General features: G+C 38.3%; 1 protein-coding gene and 1 non-coding gene across 2 annotated transcripts in view; one reads left to right on the forward strand and one right to left on the reverse strand.

Annotated features, from left to right (window-relative positions):
• RNF128 (ring finger protein 128) overlaps window positions 1–19538 on the forward strand; it is a 188247-nt gene that overhangs the window by 154480 nt on the left and 14229 nt on the right. The window contains exons 3-6 of the mRNA XM_007952406.2: window positions 14280–14351; window positions 15759–15841; window positions 16726–16822; window positions 18166–18334. Of these exons, the coding sequence (XP_007950597.1) occupies window positions 14280–14351; window positions 15759–15841; window positions 16726–16822; window positions 18166–18334 (421 nt within the window). The remainder of the gene's footprint in view (window positions 1–14279; window positions 14352–15758; window positions 15842–16725; window positions 16823–18165; window positions 18335–19538) is intronic.
• On the reverse strand, window positions 15452–15592 carry LOC122151232. The gene has a single exon (XR_006164044.1). It is a non-coding gene; the product is annotated as a small nucleolar RNA SNORA7 (small nucleolar RNA).

A 19538-nucleotide genomic window follows, 5' to 3' on the forward strand; every position in this document is an offset into this window, starting at 1 on the left:
GGCAATCTACTTCCGTAGTGATACTGCCTCGGAAACCCAAGGAGGGGTCACTATGAGTCGGGTCTGACTCGACGGCACACAACAACAACAACAACAAATATTTGCATGGGGACGAGATGGGGAGAAAGAGACTACTCTCAATCTGTACATGAGATAGTGTTTCATGACAGTGTAAGAGAGTCACATATCCATAATTAGTATAATGTTGATATATAAACAAGTACAAAGTATAGAAAAACAGAGCAAAAATACCAAAGCATTATTGAACAGGGAAGTACTTGTGGTTGTGTGGCATTAATCCTCCCACTTTCAAACTGTCCATCATCCCCCTGATAGCCTCAGTTCTCTTCATTAAAAAAAAAAAAAAAAAAGGTGCTGTGGAGTTGATTCCAGCTCATGGTTACCCTGTGTGTTGCAGACTAGAAAACTCTGCTCCTTAGGGTTTTCAAGGCTATATTACCTTTGGGAAGTAAATTGCCAGGCATTTCTTCTGAGATGCCTCTGGGTGACTTCAATCTGTCAGTGTTTTGGTTACTAGTTGAGTGCCTAACCATTTGTGCCAGCCATGGAGTCCCTTCTTTCTCCAGATCCAGCTTAAATTCCATGGTCTCTCCTGTGCACACATCTTTAGTTCCCTTGCCCCTTGATGTACAGTACAACCTTGGTTAGATCTGACTTTCCATCTACTCTGTGCCTTCATCCTTGACGGTTGAAGTCACAGAGGAACATTTGTATCTGTACTGACTGATTTCACTTTAAATTCATGACCACAAATTCAGAGTGGGTTCTCCATGCTACCCAGCAATCATACTATGTTTTCTTACTCATTTACTCTCTTACTTTCTTCGGGGAATCCATGTTCCTTTCTCCTTAAATGTCCAACACTTCTTCCAACTTTACTCTCAGCTAGTATCATGTATCCTACACCACCAAGAAAATTGAAGCAATCAAGAAAGTGCTTTGACAAGCTCCCACACATCTGTTACCTACTTGCATCTGGGTCTGTATCTTCTGTCTTGTCTTGTGTAATTATGGATGAACTGTCCCCTTACAAAGGTCAACCCCTTCACTTGTATAAAGGATACTTTTCCTCTTTGTCTACTCAACAACATCACTCCAGCAATTGTCCCTTCTTACTGTCCTCCTTTAACAATTTCTCCCTCTTCTCTGAATATTTTCCATCAATACTCGAACATACTATTATTACTCCCATGTTCAAAACAACTTCTCCTGACCCCACCTCTGCCTTCAGCTACTTGCTTCATTTCTCCCCTTTCTATACAGCAAAACTCCTTGAAAGAGTTGTGTACATTCACTATCCAGTTTCTCTCCTTCCATTCTTTCTTGAAACCATTCCAAACAGACTCTGACTCCTCATCATTCCACTGAAAAACTGTTCTTGTTAAGGTCAGCAGGGACCTGCATACTGGTAAATCCAGTGGTCTTTTCACACCTCTCCTCTTTTTTTGACTTAGCATTTGATAGAATTGATGTCTTACACCTTCATGAAATATTTTCTTCACTTGACTTTCAAGATACCACACTCTCTTGGTTTTCCTTCTGTCTCTTCAGCCACACCTTCTCAGCCTCCTTTGCTAGTTTCTTCTCATTTCCATGACCTCTTAACACTGGAGTGACCTGTAACTCAGTCTATTGACTTTTCTATCTAAATCTCTTTGATGAGTTCAGCCATTTTCATCTATACACTTATAACTGTCAAATTATATCTCAACCCCAGACCACTCTTCTGACCTTGAATAGCCAGTTGCTTACTTGACATCTCCACTTAAATGTCTAACTGGCATCTTAAACTTAGCTTGCCCAAACTGAGCTCCTGATCTTCTCCAAACCAGCATCTCCCTGCTCTTCCTCATCTCAGAAAATGTCAAGAACATTCTGACAGTTGCTCAAGCCAAAACCTTGGATTTATTCTTGATTCTTCTTTTTCTCTCATATCCCATATAACCTCCATCAGCAAATTCTGTCGGTTATACTTTCATGATATATTCAGAATCTACTTCTTACACTTCATTGCTTCCAACCTGGCCCAAGCCCCCATCATCTCTTACTTGCTGTGAAATTGAACTAGCAGTAATAGCATAAGAACCTGTCTAGCTTCAGGGGGTCTAATGCAAATCCAGATCAGCCCAAGACTGATCCCTATGAGGTGGAGATCAAATATACCTCCATTCTCCAAACTTTTTTTAACCAATTCTGACACCAGCCATCCCTTCCACATCACTGTCTACTTCTCTTCTGGGTTCAAAAATCCATTGCAGTGGCCACACACAACTCGCAGATCATGCTTACAGTGGTTTATTAAGGAACGGGGTAGAATTCAGGATCATGAAGCATGTAGGCAGTCTTCCTTCTTCATTTCAGAACAATTCTTTCAGCTCCTCTTGGCCATGCAGGCCTCTTCTAGGCCCCCTAAGACCAGCTCCTCTTGGCCCTGCCACTGGATCTGTTGCTTACCCCTTCTGGGCCTCTCACTGTCTTCAGTGTTACAGCCCTTGACCTATGTTACAGCTCTTTTAGGAGGTGCTTTGCCTTTATCTCTCCCTGGTTCTTTTTTCTTTGCTGCTTCTTTTCCTGTTTCTTTCTTCTCTGAAACCTCTGTGGGGCTGGCTGCTTACATATACAAATGCCTGGTCAATTTCCAGGCATGGCACTCTCACCAGGGTCACAAACTGACCAATTCCCTCTCAGTAGACCACAGACACTTCATTTGCATAGTAGACTATAACTCACCTCATTTGCATGGACTATTAACTAATCCCTGCAAGGTACATACCAATCACAGGGGGCAGGCTGCAGCCCAAGACCAGACAAAAAGTATCAAACCCAGAGAATGTCAATCAACCTTGACAAAAGTAACAAATCCTCTGGGGTAGAAAACTAGGGCAAAAGTAACTCCTCAAGGTTTAGGGGGAAATTATCTCAATCTAATTTTCCAAAGAACCAAGGTAAAAGGCCACATAAAGGAACTCCTTTCACCACACTTACCCAACCTCCAAATCTCTTCTCAACACAACAGGGTATGTGCCATTTTTCTATAATTCCAAGTAGGGATTTAATGTTTTCAACTGATCATTTAGTAGCAACAACAGAATACATTTTTTACATATGCTCAGAAATCTCTTCTAAGGCAGTGAAATCCTGACCACTTAAAGCATTCTTTCCCTGATCAAGAAGAACCCAGTTTATTTGGGGGAGGCAGGTATAGGGAAGATTTATATTTAGAAAGAAAGTTAATTGAATTTAACAATATATGAGAAATTGAAATTTTATTAGAAAGCCTTCATATAGAATAGACACCAGCATGTGGTAATGAATAATGATTATTTCCATGTTTCAAGTTAATTGACTTCTGTCCTTCTCCTCAGAGAAGTAGCTTATCACATTGGTGGCAGGTTCAGCCTGTACTAGCCACAGTCGAAAGGATGTTTAAAATTCCTGTGCCAGGGCATTCAGTATCTTCACACTGTGTTAATATTTGACATTTGTATATTGTGCTGATTTTATCTCTGAGGCTAGAAAGAAGTTGGGGCCCAGTATGACTAACTATTCAAAGGTTATAGTTACAATGGCAAGAGTGTTTGGTTTGTATATGTTTGTGGTGGGTATATGTTTCTTTATTTTAAGTGCTGTGGTAAATCTATCAACATGGCATAAAACCTCATCGGCATATAATAAGCTTTATAAAGAACTTTGTCTGGTATAGCACAAGCTTCTGATCTCATCATTCATTTAAGGAATTTTCATATATTACAATATTTTATAAAAATCAAATTCTGTACAAATGATTCTCACATTGTGGAGAAGGTTTCTGAGAGAGCCTTTTCTACTAAATGCACACCATCTGTTTACTCTTCAAGGACTAAAGGATTAGAGTATAGATGATAATCACTTTTGCTTGTAAATATTTGAGAGTACTAGAATGTCTTTTACATGTTATTTAATTCTCATTTTCCTTGACTTCCTATTTTTAATAGGTAGAGCTTAATGTACGTGATAAGTATAACCATCACTAAATATTTCATTGCTTTTTCATCATTTTATTGGTAGAAATGGTGATGAAACTGAGTTATGTAAGGTTAGCCTTCATTAAAATATTAGGTAAAATTAAATATATCCAGGTATTTCTTTCCTCTGAACCATTATGATGCATAGTATATAATGTCAGGCAAACAGATAACTGTATAACCTGTAGCTGTAAATTTTGATGACTGAATGCTCAGGTGGGTCCCCAGATAGAGTAGGCAGAACATAGGAGCTGTATGTCCAACATGTCATAGTGTAAGATGTAGGAACATATATCATCCCTGTTTTTGTAGGTAGAAAACTTTGAAACAAGATAGAAAGTATTAGTTTGATGTAAATGGAAATAACATATTAGGCATTACATGGTAGGCTTGTGTCCCTGCCGGGAACAACCCTAACCTGAGACAAGGAAGATTATGGGAAACCTTATGGCATACTCAGACTAAACTACATCTGAGAGTGGCCACTATACATTTGACTCTACCATGGAGTACCAAACAATTTTGGGGTACAGTGCTTGTATCCTAACTCTACTCAAGCAGTTAGTACTCAATGACAATAACGTGGTAGATTAGACATTGGCCAGTGTAACAAAAGAAGGCTCTAGGTGAAATAGGAGTTGGCCTAGATATAATGGGACAAGCTGAATTCACTCTTAATAAAGAGTGACTTTCAGAAGAAAAGAATTTACAAGCTAAAATAGACAAGACTGGAAGGAATTGTCTTCCAAGAGAAGGGAAAAGAGTAGGGATCCACTTTTAAAGATCATAAAGCCTTAATAATATGTTTACTCAGACCTAATACATAATACTCAAGAATTCTAGGATTCAGCATTGGAAAAGAGCATATACTCTGACACAACAGGGTCTATTAATTATTTTACATCCAGTGGAGGCCCAAGTAGTCATGGTGTAATGGCCTTCCATTTTATATGTGGAAGCCCAGGGAGAGCCTCTTTAGAACACCTATGTATCCCAAAATTTATAGAGTTTTATGGGGAAATTGTAAGTTACATTGTTGACTCCTGGCTGATCTTGACCCAAGGATGGACTAAAATAAGATTAGGTACTAGGAATAGTAATAATACTCAATAATATTCCTGTGCTCTTCGTGGGAGGGAGATAGACCTTGCTGCACAACAACACTCAGTGGGAACCTATCACTGTGCAATAATGTGAGTTGAGACAAATGATTGGCTTTGTCCTCAGATAACATGGAAACTAGATGTGACAGAATCACTATCACTGGTGACAACACCTGTCCATAATAATATCTGTCGTATGGGGCAAAGACGAATTCTACTGAGAAGGTTTCATAAACACTTTCATGATACTTCTGAATTATTTTGTAACCAAACCCTATTGTATCTTAACCATACTATGATATAGTGTAATGCTGGTGGTATTGTTGATAAGGTTCAACTACCTTATATAAATAAATCATATGATAATACTGATATTGATGATCAAATGTATTGAGAAATTGAATAAAGCCTCCTCAGAATGGGATACCAATGCAGAGTGTTTGACCCAAGGAAAAATTAGCTTTAGTTCATTACTATATTAAATAGTTCTGTGCAAGTTTATCACAAAGTTCATGGTGATAAATAGATAATTAACTTGGCACAACAATATAAATATGTTGAGGCTATTCCCACCTCTCATTGGTTTTTGCAAATATTAAATATGCTTATGTTGTTGGTCTTACTGTACCTTATATATAAATGTTGTACTAACTGTAATTGCCCAAATAATTATAACTCTTTTGCTATGAAAAGGCTTTGACCAAGGATGAGGGGGGAGATTATGTCTAGTTGCTTACTCTTTGTACGTCTCCAAAGGAACTGTGATTGGCCTTCGATAAACCCTGGGAATGTAGCCCTCAAAGTGTTTTTTATATTACCAATTGATGATTTTGTTGTATACACCTGGCGCAATGAACCATACATATCATGCCAGGTTTTCAGGGTTGGTTTGTACAATACTCAAAATTGATGATGGGCACCTAATTTCATTGTTTATGGTCCTGAGATTCAGGCAGCATAGCTGGAATCTAGCAAAATGTGCCTGTGTGACCAGCCCCTGGGCACACCATCTGATCCTTAGACCTTGAGTGTCAAATGGGCTCCCTGGGGAGAGGTATTCCACACATGTCCTTATAGTTCACTGCCATAGAGAAAGCACTCCTGTGTGACCTCAGATGAGGAAGGACTAGCTTCCATTCATATCTTAAAATTTGTCCTTAAACTTCAAGCATGACTAAGACAGATAAGAAATATTTCTGGTTACATCAAGTTTTCTTTCTACTCCACTAGCAGATGAAGTTAACTGAAAGATTACAGAGATATCTGGATACGGTGTAACTATCAATATACACACATTTGTAGTGGGTGTATGTATGTATTTGTTCCTGTCTAAATTTGAGAATTGTCCTTTTTTAAAAAATGTTAGAATTTGGGGTCTTATACAAGAAGAGCAGATTAAACAAATTCTTGTCTAAGTGGGACCTAGCATCAGTCTTTCTCTGACTTTTTCACTGAACAAAAGGGAGCTCTTCTAATGGGTCTCAGGATTTTCATATATTTACTTACTCTAATTTCATTTTTAAGGAGCTCTGGTAGCATAGCGGGTAAGGCACTTGACTGCTAACCAGAAGGCTGGCGGTTCAAACCCAACAGCCACTCCTCAGAAGGAAAGCTGAGCAATCTACTTCCGTAGTGATACTGCCTTGGAAACCCAAGGAGGGGTCGCTATGAGTCGGGTCCAACTCGATGGCACATAACAATAACAACAGCAACAACAGTTTCATTTTTATACTGCCAATGCTAAAGGTGTTGGTTGTCTTTGAAGCGTGTTGTAATCTGAGCCATAACCTATCTGAGCCAAAGTCCCCTTATCTCATTGCTCTTCCCTACACTGCATTTCCTTACACTCATGGTATTCACCATCATGGGAGTGGGCTGCACCCTTGTTTATCGCCATCTCTGTAGTCTCATAGACTTATGGGAATCTGGTTTATACCCTTCATGTCCTCTTACCATTAGGAATACTTTTATCCAAATGTTTTCTAGGTTTTTATTTTATTTTTTAAAAAGAAATAGATTTCTTTGTTTCCATATACCTAAGGAGCCACATGACTCAGACATTGATTTTGTTCCCAAGAACAAATTTGAGGGAAAGAGCCCTCTAATTACAATTCTTGATTTTAATTGTCCTGCTTTATAAAGCTCTGAGCCAATTTTTATGAAAAAAAGATTTTAAAGGTGGTTATTCAAGTGCAGGAAAACCCACGCTTTCTTCTTGTTTTTGTACACTCTGCCCCCATCAAGTAATCATTTGTGATTACAAACCTAGTGTCATTCATGTGGATTTCAGTTAAACTAAAAGCTTAAAGCTTTGGAACCAAAAACCACATTTACAAATCACTAGACTGAAACATCTATTTTATCTACTCGGATATAAATACTGGGTAGAATATCTTTGAATTCACTATAATTTTAAAATTTAACATGTAAGATAAGAATTATCCTGACTTTTCATTTTCAGCCCCAATAAAGTCCTAGTCAGGGTAGTGACATTTAAGCTTCTGTTGAGAAAATTGGCCAACAACCAGCTTCTTTGAATGAGTCTTCAACTCCTCTGCCAAATATTCTTAGGCCAGGTATCTCTTAGGATTGGGGAGGAGGAGGAGGATGCTTCTAGTATGAAATACTTGTTTAAAACATTCATCCAAGTCACAGTAAGTAGGAAGGATTGCTAGATTGGGTAATAGCCGACTTTGAGGTTTTTTTTTTTTTTTTTTTTCCTTATTTCTTTCATTTATCTTCTTCACAAGGAATGTTAAGCCTTTTAAAGGCTTCTTTGCTATTACACAATGGAGGTAGTGTACTATAGTGGAGAAATCGCCGGCTTTAAAGCCAGGTAGAACCTGGGCTTGAATTGAATCAGCTCTGCAACTAACCAGCTGTCTGGACTTTAGTCAAGCTTCTGAACCTTACTATTCTTGTCTATAAAAGTTGGGTATTAAAATACCTATTTCACAAGGTCTGTTAATGGTTAAATGATATGACACATATAAAAAGCTTAGGTTTGAAACCGACACATGGTAGGTACCCAATAAATGTTCTCTTAACTTTTCCCAAATGTAGTGGGGTGGAGGTTTTAACGAGCAAGACCGAGAAGTGACTTGGGTAAGAACATGACAGTTTGTTTCTATTTTCTAAATTTGGGAAGTATTCATTAGGCAATTACTAGGTACTGTGAAGGAGCTCTGGTGGTGTAGTGGTTAAAACAGTGGGCTACTAACCAAAAGGTTGCTGGTTTGAACCCACCAGCTGCTCCATGGGCAAAAGAGGCGGTCTGCTTCCATAAAGATTTACAGCTCTGGAAACCCTATGGGGCAGTTAGTTCTACTCTGTCCTATAGAGTCACTATGAGTTGGAATCGACTCGGCACCAGTGAGTTTGGTTTAGGTACTGTGAGAAATACAGAAATGATTAAGGCTACTTGGCCCTAATGCTGTTCTCATATTTCAGTTTTTAGAGGAGGAATGCATCTTGGAAACTCTTACTATCAGTGTGACAGTGAAATATTTTAAGAACTAATGGCAGTTTTGCCAGTGACCTTCATTTGAGTTCTAAAAATACCAGTTTGTACTTTTTACAGAAATCACTTGTCTTGCAACTATATTTTAAAAAATGGATTTTCTTTTCTTCATGCAGTATCCAAATTTCCTTTTAAACATTTTTTAAGAGATCTGCTTTGTTAAACATTTCTTTGTGTTATGCTGCAGATCTTTTAGTGATCCCTGAATTTAGAGATCTCTTGGAATTTTTGCTTATGATCTCCTGGCATCTTGGATTTTGCCCTGTATATTTTGATTTCTCCCCCCACCACACCCTATCTTTTAACACTGGTATTAATGTAAGTTCTGTTGTTCTCATGAGCATAGACTCAAACTTTATATTTAAAGCTTACCTTTGATCCTCCTCCCAAGCTAATTTGCATTACATCCTAGACTATAATTAAAGAAGGTTATATATTTAGCATTGTTCTTAGTAAATTGATAAACACTAGCACTGAAGACTCAGGAAGTCTATTGTGTTGAATTAAATATTTTGGAATGAGAAATTAATCACACTATATAAATATAGGGTCTATGAATGGTGCAGTTTACACTCTACTACTAACCTAAAAAGTTGGTGGTTCAAACCTACCCAGTGACACCATGGAAGAAAGGCCTGGTGATCTGCTTCCATAAATATTACAGTCAAAAAACTCTATGGAGCAGTTCTATTGTGTAACACATGGGTCGACATGAGTTGGAATCAACTAGACAGCAACAGGTTTTTTGTTTTTTTGTTTTTTAATATATAGACTTAATGAAGTAAATACACTAGAAATGTATGAGTTGTTGTTGTTAGGTGCTGTCAGGTTGGCTCCGACTCGTGGCAACTCTATGTGCAACAGAATGAAACAGTGCCCATTCCTGTGTCAACCTCACAATCATTGCTGTACCTGAGCCCATTGTTGCAGCCACTGTGTCAGTCCATCTTGTTGAGGGTCTTCCCCTTTTTCACTGACCCTCTACCAAGCATGATAATGTTCTCCAGAGAAAGGTTCCTTCTGACAACATGACCAAAGTAGGTGAGATGAAGTCTGGCCATTATTGCTTCCAAGGAGTATTCCAGCTGCACTTCTTCCAGGACAGATTTATGCGTTCTTCTGTTAGTCTGTGGTATTTTCAGTATTCTTTGCCAACACCACAATTCAAAGGCATTATCAACTCTTCTTTGGTCTTTCTTATTCATTGTCCAACTTTCACATGCATATGAGGTGATAGAAAATACCATGGCTTGGGTTGGGCACACCTTAGCCTTCAAAATGACATCTTTGCTTCTTAACACTTTAAAAAATTCTTTTGCAGCAGATTTGCCCATGCAACAAGATGCCTGATTTCTTGATTGCTGCCTCCGTGGGTGTTGATTGTGGATCCAAGTAAAATGACAACCTCAGTCTTTTCTTAGTGCATTTCCCCAATTCTGTCATAGTGACTGTTGCTTAAACCTAAATCGAAAATGCTCTGGAGATAAAAGAGCAAAATGATTGTCAGAAACTTACAACTATTTTACTTTCTCTTTTCCCATTTTCTCTTGTTGGGTATTTTTTCTCATTTGCATTTTTCTCTTGTCTCAATGTCTAAGTAGCTCATAAGCTATGGAAAAAGAAAATAATGAAGTTTGGAAATCTAACCCAGGGCCAACACCCTGTGGATTTACAGTTGTTCACCCTAGGATCGGCCATAGTTTGGCAGACCGTAGAATCCAGGAGTTTGAAGAACCTTAAAAGATAGCTGAGTTATGGATGCATGTATTTTAATGGGTTCTTGGAATATGAAAAGTAGAGTTCCAGTACCAGCTCCATCTTTTGGACAAATTATTTAACTTCTCCAAGCCTTCACTTGCTCATCTTAAAAATGAGGATATTACCTCCTGTGAGGGGGTTGTTGTGAAGATTCAATGTGTTAGTTGATATAAAAAAATGATTTTTAAACTCAAGATAACTATATAAATGTAAGGAAATAGTAATACTAGCTTCCTGCTCCAAGCCATCATCAAAACAGAGCACTGTCTTTATTTAAGGGAAAGAAATGCTTAACTCTAGGCTTCTGTGGGACTGACACTAACCAACTCTGAGACTCTGAGCAAGGCATTCTTCCCTTTTGACACCAGTTTTCTTATCTATCCAATTATATATTGGACTAAGTAAACTCTAAGAACTCTTCCAACTCTGAAGATCATAAATGTGCCCCTTTCACTGCTATGCTACTATGTACTTATGATGCAAGTGAGAAAACAAAAGGGAAATGTTTGTGCTCAACAGAAAGTATTTGTGCTCTGAATAAGCATCATCATAGGATTCCCCTGGTGAGTTACTTAAAGCACAGGTAAGTCCCGAGATGGGAGTGAAAAGGCTTCAGTTACCACCTTTTTCCCTCTAAGGTTCTAGACCTGTTTCTATTAAGCTGTATTTGCTTGTCTATTGAGAAATTTCTGCTCCTCATGTAATAGCAAAGAAATCATTTGGCTAGATTGGGCAATCTACTTCCATAGTGATACTGCCTCGGAAACCCAAGGAGGGGTCACTATGAGTGAGATCCAACTCCACGGCAGTGAGTTTGGTTTTGGTTTTAGTAATCCCCTAAGCAGTAAGCCAAATACCTTTTATGAAATTATAAGGAGACAGGTTTGGGCATTAAGGAGATTTGTCACATATCTGTATCATGGATTGTTCCTTCCAAAATACTTTTGGTAGCATAGTGGCTAAGACACTTGCCTGCTAACCAGACGGCTGGCGGTTCAAACCCACCAGCCACTCCTCGGAAGGAAGGTTGGGCAATCTACTTCCGTAGTGATACTGCCTCGGAAACCCAAGGAGGGGTCGCTATGAGTCGGGGCCGACTCGACGGCACATAACAACAACAACAACAACCACCAATATGGAGAGACATGTTACAAGTACCCGTCATACTTATTGATGAATGATAATTTATAGTTTAATGTAGTGAATATTTTATTATTATGTGCCAGGCATTGTATCAAACACTTTATATTATCACTAACTTTCAGCCTAAATGTCAGATGGGGGTCTTTCTGCTGGGGTGAGGGGTAGGTTTAAAGGCAGGAAGAAGCTGTTTACATTCTCATGATCACTTCTGGTTCTGAGCACCTACTTTTTGCTGCAATTCTGCTAAATTTGTTGATTTTCAAGATAGGAAGATTGCTTATCATCTTGGTATTGTGTACACGCTATCAGTTTATTCCATACACCATCCACCCAGGTTTAGAACCTAGCCTCTTCTTCGATTCCCACATATATTATATTCACTTGAGACATTTGTGTATGTGGTAGATATAACTGAAATGGAAGGAAGAATTTATTCCCAGCATCACCAACTATCTTATACCACAAAGGAGCTCTGTGGCACAGAGGTTAAGTGCCCACCTACTAACTAAAAAGGTCAGCAGTTTGAACCCACTAGTGGCTCCACAGGAGAAAAGACTGGAGATCTACTCCTGTAAAGATTTCAGCCTAGGAAACGCTGTGGGGCAGTTCTATTCTGTCCTGTAGGGTCACTGTGCACTGAATGGGGAATCAGCTTGATGGCACACACCACAACAACATCTTGTACTGTTTGTCATTTTGTCTCAGTGTGGTGGCTTGTGTGTTGCTGTAATGCTGGAAGCTATACCACCAGTATTTTAAATACCAGCAGAATAACCAATGGCGGACACATTTCAGCAGAGCTTCCAAACTAAGACAGACTAAGAAGAAAGGCTTGGCAATCTACTTCCAAATATTAGTCAATGGAAACCTTATACATCACAACAGAGCAATATCTGACTTACTTTCTGTGTTGGTTCTCTAGTGCTGCTATAACAGAAATGCTGCAAGTGGATGGCTTAACAAACAGGAATTTATTTTCTTACAGTGTAGGAGGCTGGAAGTCCAAACTCAGAGTGCTCTGGGGGCTGGATGAAGGCCCCTTGACTTTGTGCTTCAGCTCTGCCTCCTATCCAGGCCCACTTGACCTGAGGCTTTTTCTGACTCACGCAGGTCAACAGGTAAAATGACACAGTCCCAAGATCGTCAGGCAACATGGTGGGCCACTGGTTCAAGTAAAGGAATGGAGATGAAGCATCAGCCAAATGCAGGATCCAAATGTGCCAGAAAGCTAAAGACCATTCTCAAAGCTTCTCCATATATACTAGAAACAGACCACACCCCAAAAGCAACTCCCCTTCAACTGATTAGGTGTTCACAGCAGATTTCATAATGGAAGTGATTGTAGTCTCATCATGGGGAAGAACTACATTCAGCTGCCCAGCCACTCAAAACGATGGCCCAGCCAAGTTGACACACAGCTTTAACTATTACACTTGCTTTGGACATACTATTGTTGTTTGTTGTGTTGTTATGTGCCGTCGAGTCGGACCCAACTCATAGTGACCCCTCCTTAGGTTTCTGAGGCAGTATCGCTACGGAAGTAGATTGCCCCATCTTCCTTCCGAGGAGTGGTTGGTGAGTTTGAACCGCCAGCCTTCTGGTTAGCAGTCAAGTGCCTTAGGCACTATGCTACCAGAGCTCCTTGGACATATTATTAGGAGAAATTAATCAGTGGAGGAAGATGTCATGTTTGGTGAAGTAGAGGGCCAGGGAGGGTGAGAGAGACCCATAGTGAGATGAATTGGCACAATAGCCACAACAGCAGAGTTGAACACACCAGCAATTGTGAAGTTGACACAGGACCAGACACCATTTCATTCTTTAAGATTGCCGTGAGTCAGAGTTGACTTCACAGCAGCTGTCTATCAATGTACCTGTCTCATACTACCTGGGATTTTTTTCCACTGGCCAGTTCACCCCACGTAGAAGCTCAGTCTCTCATTGACTCCTCTCTTTCTCATCTTTCCCTCACCTCCTAGAATCCTCCCAACTCCCAACTTCTGATTCAATTACATGTAATATTTTAGTCATCATTCCCTAAATGAGCCTTGGATTTACCTTTGCACGTCTAGACTCATCTAGATATATGTTCAGTGGAATAATTTTTTTAAAAAAATCTATTACTTAAAATCCACCCTCCATATAAGGCAGTAGTGGTTATAAATAATAATTTTTTCTTCTTACTAGCAAATAACACTATATGGGTTTGTATTATCCTCATTTTATAGATAAGGAAATAAGTACAAATAATTAAATGACTTGCCCTGGGCCTATTCATTTGGTAAGTAGCAGAGTCAGATTTTGAGTATGGATCCATTTGAATTCAAATCCTGTATACTTTCTATCAAACAAGACATGATTCAAAAAGTAAATGGGAAAACACTTTAAGGTCCTCTGAGTTTGAAAATAGGCAAATTGTTTTCAAAAAGCAAAGCATCCAAATCCATTTGGTATAAAACACATAGCCTTACCATTGTGGTCCCAAAGGTGCTGTTTAAGAAGATAGGTATATATGATAAGTAAGAAGTTTCAGTGATCAGAAAAATGCTGCCTGATATCAGAAAAATGGGACATTTATTACGGTTAGTGAAATGGTTTTATCTTTGTAAAGTTAATTTATACATTGACTTTTGCCTGAAAATATTTAATAATCCTCTCTATCTTTTTCTATCTTATTTCTTTTTAAAAATAATGTATCTAATAATACATGCTTTATTATTATTATTACAGAGACAACTAAAGGCAGATGCTAAAAAAGCTATTGGAAGACTTCAACTGCGTACTCTGAAACAAGGAGACAAGGTATATATTGTTTTAAAGCAGTGCTACCTGGCCTTTGTGCAAGCTAAATGTTATTCCAAAGTATGACTTTCATTGACATTTATAAATCTTATTGACTTCTTTTCTGTTTGATACTGATGGTAGGCTGAATAATGGCCCCTAAAGATATCCAGGCCCTAATCCCTGGACCACCTCTCATCTGTCAGATGTTATATAGTGGTGGCCAGGTTCACTTCTGAAAAAAAAATTGGCCACTGAAAACCTTACAAATAGCAGTGAAACACTGTCTCATATAGTGCTGGAAGATGAGCCCCTCAGGTTGGAAAGCATTCAAAATAGGACTAGGAAAGAGCTGCCTCCTCCAAATGGAGTCGACCTTAATGATCTGGATGGAGTAAAGCTTTCAAGGACCTTCATTTGCTGATATGGCATGACGCAAAAGGAGAAGAAATAGCTGCAAACATTATTAGTAATTAGAACGTGGAATATACGGTGGACTGCTAGAAGAATGAACAATTTGTCTTGGAGGAAATACAGCCAGAATGCTCCTTAGAAGCAAGAATGGCCAGACTTTGTCTTTCATACTTTGCTCATGTTGACAAAAGGAACCAGACCCTGGAGAAGGATATCAAGCTTAGTAAAGTAGAGGGTCAGTGTAAAAGGGGAAGACCCTCAACAAGATGGATTGACACAGTGGCTGTGGCAGTGGCTCAAGCATGGCAATGATTGTGAGAATGACATCTGTTCTAGGGTCTCTACGCATTGAAACTGACTTGACGGCACCTAACAATAACAACAATTCTTAGAAGTTGTGAATGTTTATCCTGTATGGCAAAAGGGACTTTGTAGATGTGATTAAGTTAAGGCTCTTGAGATAGGGAGATTATCCTGGATATTCTTGTTGGACCCCAAATGTAATCCAAGTGTCCATAAAAGGGAGACAGGGAGATTAGACTATAGTTACAGAACTTGTACCAATAGCATTTTGTGAATTGTAAAATCAAGAAAAACAGTTCAAATCATTGCTGATGTTTCTTTTTTTTATATGCTCCCCTTTTGGTTGACTTTCTTCTTTTATCTTTTTAAAATCTAAATAATGTTACTTATTTATTTATTTTTAACACTGTTGCAGAGGACCTTCCAATCACTTGCTACTGAGCAAACTTGAGAATGGAATGGGTCTCTCTGGCAGGCTTGTTTTCCCTCCTGTTTCTGAAGCTGGCAGAATACTAGCCATTCTCCAGATGAGATCCTAGTAGGCCTAAAATCTAAATAATTTTAAATGGCTTATTGAAAGTATACAGTTACCTTTAGTGATATTTAGCGATACAATGCTCCTCCTTCTAGAGGAATTTATCCTAGTTAAATACATGTATATTCTGATCTTGCTCCATAGTTTAATGTATTTTTCTTACAATTTGCTCATAGGAAATCGGCCCTGATGGAGATAGTTGTGCTGTGTGTATTGAACTGTATAAACCGAATGATTTGGTGCGAATCTTAACCTGCAAGTAAGTTTGATTTTCTTTTATATCATCAATAAGAATAGATGACCTACAAAAATGCTTTTGATGGGGGAAAACTATGTTGAATGTTTCCAGATTGATATAATGAAAGTGTTTAACTTACTTTCATTTAAACATAGAAGAATGCTTTGGTTTTTATATAATACTGAAACTGGTGTAAGTCTAATTGAATAAAGTTCCATAATCTGATACAATTTCTTTGTTTATATTCCATATAAAATTGAGAACCAAGCCAGCACAACAATCATATATGTAGTAAGATAGTACTGTATTATCTAATTTAAAATTCATTCTGAATAACAATCCTATTGAGAAAAAAAAATCAACTTGTGAGCACCTATTTGGAAATCTTTACCCTTTAGATTTTATTATTACTTCTCTCCTGAAGTTGTGCTTAACATTTTCTTTTTGCTGTTAAATAGTGGTGTTCTTAAGATGTATCACATTGCCTAAAATGTCAATCCTATGCTATGCTCAGTACGGTATTGTACTACATTATTGAAAATGACTAACTGTACTATTTTATAGTTAGGGAATGACAAGATAATTGAGATCTGAAATACTGAACAAAATTTTATGTCAGGTAGCATCTTAGCCATTTTTCAAGCAATTAGCACTAAAAATAGTTTTTGGTACCTAGAGTAATGAGGCTTTTATATTTCAAAGTACTGTACTATGAAATTTCCAAATTTTGCTTCTGTGGCTCCTTCTTAAGTATTAATGCTGTAATAAAGTTTAAAAGGAAAAAAGAAAAGGCATCCATTAAAAAAAAACTAAGTAAAATACAGGTTAACCTGTTAGTATATTAGGCAAAGTGTTGTTACTATTTCACAACTGATAACTAAATTATTTGTTTTTTCCTTAATTAGCCATATTTTCCATAAGACATGTGTTGACCCATGGCTATTAGAACACAGAACCTGCCCCATGTGCAAATGTGACATACTAAAAGCTTTGGGAATTGAGGTAAACATTGCCACACTATTTATATGAAAGAATTTAAGCATTGTGTTATTTATGTGCCTAGACTTCCAAGAAAATAACATCCCTGCTTTTTTTTATATATAACTATGTACTGATGGCATCTGATTGCTAACCAGAAGGCTGGTGGTTCAAACCCACCAGTCACTCCTAAGAAGAAAGATGGGCAACCTACTGCCATAGTGATACTGCCTCAGAAACCCAATGAGGGGTTGCTATGAGTCAGATCCGACTCGATGGCAGTGGGTAATGTGCCAGACTTAGGATTTATATCTAAAATTGGAAATCTCTATGTCATAGAGACAGTGAGGGGCCATCTTGCATCTTGGACCACCTCCATTTTCCTTTGTCTTTTCTCTCCCCAGGTGTACTTATTAGTTGGTCAGAAATTGAAATGATGACCATGTAATCTACAAACTTGGCTCCTGACCCCTTTCTGTTTCTTTACTTTGTTGTTGCTGCATAGTGACAAAACTTTTGCAGTTCAATGAGCATGTATAGTTTAAAAAAGCATATTAAAATTTAATTATAATTTCACATTTGGTAAATGAAAAAACCACATATTTTCACAGTACATACAACAGAAAAGTTGAGCTCAACAAAATCTTGACTTGAGATACATAGATGACCAAATCAAAATCAAAACCAAACCCAATGCCATCATGTTGATTCCAACTCATAGTGACCCTGTAGGCCAGAGCAGAACTGCCCCATAGGGTTTTCAAGGCTGTAAAGCTTTATGGAAACAGACTGCCTCATTTTTCTCCCACAAGAGTGGCTTCTGAGTTTGAACCACCTACTTTTGGTTAGCAGCCTAGTCCTTTAACGACTGTGCCACTAGGACTCTTTATATAGATGACAGTGATTGTCACTTCCCCTAGGGAACAGCATGAGGTTTTAATTTTGTGTTTTGGTTTTTCTTGTTTGTTTTTTGAGTGCTTGCCTTGCACCAGGCATTATGTTACAGAACACTGGTATCACCCAAATGAGTATATCAGATGTGAAGGCAGTCTGCTTATAGCACCTTTCACCCCACTCAAGGACCCCACTCACCTTTCACCCCACTCAAGTCATTTAGTCTAATTGTTCTGGTTGAGGCCAACAAAAGATTTTTGTGTTCATCAAAATGGATTATAGGCTGAATTGTACACGTAGAAATTGTTGAGATGGTATATGTTTTGTTATGTAGATTTTTACCACAAAAAAAAATTTTAAGAGGTTAAGAAAGATTGCTCTAATGAGTCGCCTGTGGAGAAACTTTGTAATTATATGTCAAGGAAAACTGTGTTCTCTGAAAGTCTTTTGATTTGTTCAATTGCTATCCAAAGGTGGATGTTGAAGATGGATCAGTGTCTTTACAAGCCCCTATATCCAATGAAACATCTAATAGTGCCTCTCCTCATGAAGAGGATAATCGCAGTGAGACTGCGTCATCTGGCTATGCTTCAGTACAAGGAGCAGATGAACCACCTCTGGAGGAACATGTGCAGTCAGCAAGTAAGACTATACTGGAGGGTCTGTGCACACCCCTGATGCGATCCATTGTGGATCATATACTCTTCAGAATAGCCCTGCTTTTTAGCATAACTTCCATTCTCCTATCAATACACTCAAAGTTTTTTCTATTTAAAATAATGCCATGTGGGGGGTGCCCCTGCCTGAACTTAATAAACCCATACCCACATGTACCTGAAACAGATGAAATGCATCAGGGGTAAGGGTAATTCAAAAAGAAAAAGTTATCAGAAGGCTTCTCTCTGGTTCATTTATATTGTTGTTGTTGTTATGTGCCATCGAGTTGGCCCTGACTCATAGCGACCCCTCCTTGGGTTTCTGAGGCAGTATCACTACAGAAGTAGATTGCCCGACCTTCCTTCCAAAGAGTGGCTGGTGGATTTGAGCCACCAGCCTTCAGGTTAGTAGTCAAATGTCTTAGGCACTATGCCACCCGAGCTCCCTCTGGTTCATTTAAGTGTTAGCTTATTAACTCCTTGCAGGACTAAGGAGAAACTTAAACTTTAGAAAGCATTGCTTATTGCAGTTCAGTCAGAAGTTAAGAGAAAAGAGTCTTGAAATAATAAGTAGAATTCAATTTATAAAAGCTTGATTTATGTCAACTCCTCAGGAGCCATCTTTTGTACAAATAGGAAACTGTGTTAAGAATGGTATGTGCTGCCACCTGTTGACTATTTACCATGAAATGAACAAATCGTAGAAACTAAAATTGAACATATTCTTTTCAGAATTCATATGAATTAGTATTGGAACTTAGTAATGTTATGCAAATGGAGAAATCTTAGGGAATTGTTACTTTTTTCCCTGAGAAAGAGAAAACTCCTACAAAAAAATTATTCTCCCTTTCTTTAGCCTTGAACATTTTTCATGTTATTTGTAGGTTTGAAAGTATTTTCTCATCCTCATATTGAGATACTCTAATTCTAACATAAAAAATAAGACAAACTCGCTGTCAAGAAGACTTATTTCAACATCCTATGACATAAAACTCTGTGCTCTTTAGGCTTATCAGTACCATAGATACCATTTCTGAAGATGTCATGGGGTATACTACCATGCAAAAGCAGGCCTCATATTTCTTGTAATCTAATCTTCAGACATCACCTAGTATGTAAAGTAGTCATAAGAAGCTGAATGATCTGTGGATTATTCTCCCTATAGTAGAGAATCATTGTCTGTTTGCCCC

The sequence above is a fragment of the Orycteropus afer genome, unplaced genomic scaffold, assembly GCF_000298275.1.
Source record: "Orycteropus afer afer isolate SDZICR_OR568_19922 unplaced genomic scaffold, OryAfe1.0 scaffold00336, whole genome shotgun sequence".
Lineage (NCBI taxonomy): Eukaryota > Metazoa > Chordata > Mammalia > Tubulidentata > Orycteropodidae > Orycteropus > Orycteropus afer.